Source organism: Cryptomeria japonica, chromosome 1 (assembly GCF_030272615.1).
Source record: "Cryptomeria japonica chromosome 1, Sugi_1.0, whole genome shotgun sequence".
Taxonomy (NCBI): domain Eukaryota; kingdom Viridiplantae; phylum Streptophyta; class Pinopsida; order Cupressales; family Cupressaceae; genus Cryptomeria; species Cryptomeria japonica.
Genome location: NC_081405.1, coordinates 661,514,398 through 661,520,748, shown reverse-complemented (window position 1 = coordinate 661,520,748; position 6,351 = coordinate 661,514,398). Strand labels below are relative to the sequence as shown.

Here is a 6,351-nt window from a genome sequence, read left to right as displayed (position 1 = left end):
ATCATTTCTATGATTTCTTTTATAGAGATATTTGATTTGATTATAAGAAAACTTTCAATTTCACAAGGTGATTATTATTATAAGAAAAAAAAACTTCAAACATAAAGGCAATAGGAGGGCCCCTAGAGATAAGATGGGGAATAGTTTTGCAGAGGACCAAAAGAGTTGAAGAGACTAATCAAGCATAAAGACAATATAATTGAATCTTTGAACTTTGAACCTAGTACCAAGGCAAATCTTTTAGTTTAGTTGTGTAAGCACATATGAGAGTCTTGGATCTATTAGATAAGGTAAACCTTTATGTTGGGTACACAGTTATTAAGTTACTGGATTTTAATAGGAAGGTTGGAATGATTCTTCAACATTCAAGTGCAATTTTATATCAATCAGGTTACTCATTTCTAACAATTGGTGTATGTCTTTGCTTGAATCTTAGGTTGAAGAAGACAGAAATTTTGACAACTATATACTACTGGTTGAGCCCTTTTCCCTCACTGCCTAAAATCAAAATAAAGCTTCAAGAAAATGGTACAATAAAAGCATTTTTAAAATCTCAGTGGAAAGGTTGAAACCATTCCAGAATCTTTTTGTCCTTCATAAATAAACATGACCATCTGCATGTCGCTTCTGGATTTGATTGCGTGAGTGTTTTTTGCATCAACATTTTGGATCACATTCCATGATGCAAAAAACACTCACGCAATCAAATCCAGAAGCATCACGGAGTGTGATCCGAAATGTTGATGTAAAAAACACTCATGCAATCAAATCCAGAAGCAGTAAGTAGACAGTCTCATGGATTATGGAAATCTACTAGCATTGATAAAATCTGACTACCTTGATAACAATTTCAAACTAGAGGTCAGTGACATTACTGAGGATGTACACCAGTGGTAGAGGTGTACACTGCACAGCAAATGGCCCAATTACAAATGGCAAATAACTTAAAAGTTCCAAAGAGTGTTTGAACAAGGGTTGCTGCCAAGTAACAAGTGATTGAGGAGAGACTAAGAACAATCCCAAATCATCATCATAGATTCATCTGATAACACAAGCCAACAGGTAAACATTAAATGGAATTTGAACAAGAGTTCAGACAGGTCCACAACCAATCTAAATGATATATAGAGAAAACATCATAATATTCAACATCAGGATTGGAAAATCTTATTCATATCACATTGATTTAGAATAGTATTGTTCTTTAAGCACTTTGTAAACAAAAGGGCACATATGAGATTATTAAAAAGATGCAGAAACATTCAACCATCCACCCCAAAACTGGCATTTATTAAAAAAAGTATTATTAATATTATTTAGTCAGGAAACAATCTTATTACATTGAGTTGTATTGGATGGGTACAATAAGACTAGAGTAAGGTGACTATGTTGTATGGCTGATCCTGTACAGAGCACAGTGTCAATTTCAAGCATTCAGGAATATTCTATAATTCCTTCCTAATCCAAAATTTCTGAATGTAACAGTAAGCAAAGCTATGAAAATCATCCACAACACCATCATCATCATTTTACCAGAGATCCAAAGCATGATGATGGCCTTGGATCTAATGTCAATCAATCTGTCTTCTTGTCTGCTCTGGGCAAACATTACATCTATATATGATTCAAGGGTGGTGGTGATAAAAACATATTTCATTTGCGTATCACCTGCATTATGCTACAAGCATGTATGTGCTTGGTGGTATGAATGCAGTAGGATTTTGTTTCACTGCTATATTGTATTATTTACACATGTAATCTACAAAATTATCAGGAGCAAGTAAATGCAATGCGTTGTACAAAAAAATGACAGAACTGAGAATGAAAGGAGAGCCTCAGGAGGAGCTTTCCTCAGGGACAACCACTTCATCTGGTAGAGTGAATCCATCTGGTTCTGCTTCTCCATCTGTTTGAAGCTCTCTGAACATAGCCATAACTTGGATCATGGTAGGCCTTCGCCAGGGGCGATCATCTAGGCATTCACAGGCAATTCTGAGATGTTGAATCAGGTCCATCTGTAAAGATTTGTCTTTAATTAGCAATGGATCAAATATGTCTAGAAACTTTTTCAGCTTCACATTTTGCTTCATCCACCCAACTAGATTATTGTCGCCAAACTCAACAGGGTCAATGGGTCTTTTCCCTGAGAGAAGTTCTAACAAGATAACACCATAGCTATAAACATCTCCTTTTGTTGTACATCGAAAACTCTGGTAGTACTCTGGTGGTACATAACCAGGAGTACCAGCCAGGGTGCTGACACTCAAATGAGTATCTAGTGCATTCATAAGCCTGGCCATCCCAAAATCTGAAACTCTAGCTTCCATGTTCTCATCCAGAAGGACATTACTTGATTTCATGTCTCTGTGAATTATGAGGGGAATGCAACTGTGGTGAAGAAATGCCAATCCTCTAGCAGAACCAATAGCAATTTTTTTCCTTGCAGCCCAATCAAGAGTGCTGCTTCCTTTAATTTTCTCATGTAGTACTGTTTCTAGACTTCCCCATTTCATATATTCATAAACAAGTAACCTCTCTTCCCCCACTTTGCAGTAACCTAGGAGAGGAACAAGGTTCCTGTGTTTGATTTTCCCTATAGTTTCCATCTCTGCTGTGAATTCTCTGTCCCCCTGACCACTCACATGTATAAGTTTTTTTATTGCCACAACAGATCCATCTTTTAATTGAGCCTTGTATACATCTCCAAAGCCTCCCGATCCAATCAAGCTATCTGCACTGAATCCATTTGTGGCTTCAAGTAGGTGAGCAAATGTAAGCTTTCTCAGCGGTTTTTCAAATGTTGCAACATTTATGCTTAAGGGCTCTAGAACCCCAGATAGCTTCCAACTACCACTTCCTGAAGTGGGTAGGCTGTCCATGTATTTGTCTCTCATATCTTCTTGTTTTTTCTGCTTTCGGGTTTTAACAGCAACAAAAATGAGCCCAATGATTACTGACAGAGAGAACACTAATCCCACTGCCACACTTCCTGCCAAAGATGCTCGTGCTTTTCCATCACGACCTGATTCAGATGATTGATGTGAAGAGTCTGCACTATTTCTGGGTTGGTGAGTTCCACACGGATCAAGTGGTAAACCACAGAGACCTGAATTGTTGTCATATCTTGCAGCAGGGAATGTCATGAGCTGACCTGAGGAAGGGATGGGTCCTGTAAGATTGTTGTTGGATACATCTAAATCACTTAAGAATGAGAGCCCACCTAGTGATCCAGGGATGAATCCTTGTAGATTATTGTGAGACATGTCTAAGACACCAATTTGCTTTAGACCTCCAAAGGTCATTGGAATTGGCCCAGTGATTTTATTGTGTCCTAAATTGAGAACTTGCAAATAATACATAGTTCCAAACTCTTCTGGAATAGTCCCAGAAAGGGAGTTGTAGGACAAATCAAGGTATATCAGTGTACCATTATTTGTAAATGTGTACATTGTGACCCCTAAGTAGACTCTGGTGAATGGACAAGAATGTAACATGGGAGACTGTAAGAGCTGCTCCTGTCGAATCCCGGAAAATTCCAGAAGTCCCCCAGCTCCCCTGCAGGAAGTCCCACCTTCATTTCTTACAAATGCAAACAATTTTCCAGCAACACGTCCAGCTACTATATGTCCTGATTGCAGTGCAAGTGCTGCAGGTATGGAACCCTCTAACATGTTACTGTTAACATCCAGCCATATCAAACTTCTACAGTTACCAAGCTCCGAAGGAATTTTACCAGAAAGAGAGTTGTTGCCTAACTGAAGTATTGCCAACTTATCCAATTGACCTAGTGAAGACGGTATGGAACCATTCAATCTGTTGCTGGAGAGAGAAATCCATACGAGGTTGGGACAGTTTGCAAGGCCATCAGGAATTTTTCCTGTGATGGAATTGTGATTCAGGATAAGAGTCTCCAAGCTTCCACTGCTGCATATTTTCTCAGGGATTTCTCCTGTGAGCTGGTTGAGCCAAATGATCAGGTCTTGCAAATATGGAAGTGAACCCAATACCGCAGGAATCGCCCCATTCAAGTTATTGAAACTGAAATCTATGGAGCGAAGATTACGGCAGTTGGCGAGTTCTTGAGGCAGCTGACCTGTCAGGTGGTTGTCAGGAAGATACAGCCTTTGTAACGAAGAGGAAGGGGTACAAATACCTGGTGGGATGGTGCCAGAAATATTGTTTGAACTCAAGTCCAAGACTTCCAATGTGGTACAATTCGTGAGAGAAAGGGGTATTGACCCTGTCAGATTGTTGTAAGAGAGGTACAATGCCTTCAGAGACTGGAGACTTCCGATCAGATCACCAAGGAATTTTCCTGAAAGCTGATTATTGCTGAGGTTAATGATGCGAAGCGAAGAACAAGCAGCAAAGGAAGAAGGTATTGATCCTATAATGGTATTGGATGAAAGATCGAGCTCCTGTACAGTTGGGCATATGCCGCCCAGCTCTGGAGGAATGTTTCCATTTAGATTGTTTTTAGAAACTAAAAGCTGTACTATACTGGCTAGACCCCCAAGGGATGCAGGTATTGTATCACTCAATTTGTTTGCAGACAGGTTGAGCAGTTTTAGGCTCTTGCAGTTGCCTAAATGAGAAGGGATTTTCCCTGTGAGGGAATTGGAGGACAAGTTTAGGACTGTCAATTGGCCACACGAATCCCCCAACTCCAATGCCGAAAGCGGTCCAGAAATGTTGTTGTTTGACAGATCAAGTAATTGCAGCCTTGACTGTAGACTGCAATTCCCACCATTGCAGTCGCTGTTGTGGATGCTTATAACAAGGTCTTTGGGTATTCCATCTGTGAACAAATTCGAAGAGAGATTGAGACTTACCAGATAGGCGCATTGGCCAATCCCCTGGGGGAGGCTGCCGTTGAGCCTGTTGTAGGAGAGGTCCAAATGCTCCAAACTTTGGCAATTAGCAAGGATACCCGAAAGAAAGCTGTCACCTGATAGAAGATTGCGCGAGAGATCCACCACTTTTACTGATGACCCTAAACTAGCAGAACCAGTCCCTCTTGTAGCAGCTGTGATAGAGTTGTGGGACATATTCAGTGAAACCAGCTCCTGACAGGAACTCAGGAAATCCATGGGGAGGATCCCTGATAAATGATTGTCTGACAAATCAAATACCTTGATGCTGCAACCATTCCCCTTTGTAACATTCAGATTAGACCCAATATCCCCTGTAAAGTTGTTTCCTTTCAAAACAAGAGTATCAAGCTTATCCAACACTGATACAAGCTCTTCAACCCGCAAATTCCCTGTAACCCCTGCATTGCTGAGGTCAACCGATGTTACTCTCCCCAGAGAGCACTTAACTCCATACCAAGTACATGGATTACCATCATATTTCGTTACCCATCCATTCAAAACTCCCTGTGGATCATCTGTAACTCCTTTCTTGAACTCAATCAGACCCTCTGCATCCTTTCTCAACACCCCATCAGCAGCAGCTTGAGCTCCTCGTATGACATAATCCATCACAACCAAGAAGACCATCCAATCCCACTTCCACGATCCAATCCTCTGACCACTGCTGCCCATTGTAGACACTTTAGCAATCAATACAATTGGACTGCACTAATGGGGTTATATTATAAACAGTATGTACCACTTCTATCTGTAGATTATGCCACTTTCTTTCGATTCTCCTCCTAGCTCTGCTACTGCTACTTCTGTATTCCCAAACCTTGCATCTGAATCCATTATTCCACACATATTACAAGACTTTGAGGAGGGTGAAAACATCAACAAAGCCTACATCTATCTATCTATGCATGCCCCATCTAGTCCTACTTCTCATTTATTTATTTATTCCCCATTGGGTATCGGGCTTTATATATTTCTATTTAGTACTAAACAAAAGTCCACGTTCCAACTGGATGCTAAATGTTAGGTTCGGGACAGTTTGGCTTATCAGTACAATGACTTAGAAAGCCAAACCATAAACCCTACCGTAAGTAATGGACACATATACACATTGTATATATCATCAACAACAGTGCACTCATATTACTGAGGTGAGGATGGAATATTTAACGATTCAGGTAGTTGGGCAATATTTATATCTGCACACGAGATAAACCTGTCATTGATCCTTGACAGTACAACAGTACTTACAAGATGGGGGGTTAGGGTGCAAATATAATTTTCAGTGTTATCCTATTACGTCAAACTACAATTATCAACCCAAAAAACTCCAAGTACAGTACCATGATCTTTTTAAAAACAATGATTCCCTACTATAAAATTGCAAATTTGGCATCATGGATATTGAAACGGTCAAAAATATTGTTTTCATATTGCTGAACTCTTCTGGGAAAGTTCCCTGAGGGATTCAGGGGTGGCT

At 40.1% G+C, this 6,351-nt stretch overlaps 1 protein-coding gene across 1 annotated transcript; it reads right to left on the bottom strand.

The window, feature by feature from the left end:
- Positions 1 to 1,284: 1,284 nt before the first annotated feature.
- LOC131071988 (receptor-like protein kinase BRI1-like 3) lies at positions 1,285 to 5,995 on the bottom strand. The gene has a single exon (XM_058007988.2). It carries the CDS (start codon positions 5,544 to 5,546, stop codon positions 1,836 to 1,838), a length of 3,711 nt encoding a protein of 1,236 aa, XP_057863971.2. The 5' UTR covers positions 5,547 to 5,995; the 3' UTR covers positions 1,285 to 1,835.
- Positions 5,996 to 6,351: the final 356 nt, after the last annotated feature.

Bases quoted from the DNA above. Each gene is read 5' to 3' on its own strand.
- LOC131071988 (XM_058007988.2), bottom strand. From the start codon at position 5,546: ATGGGCAGCAGTGGTCAGAGGATTGGATCGTGGAAGTGGGATTGGATG.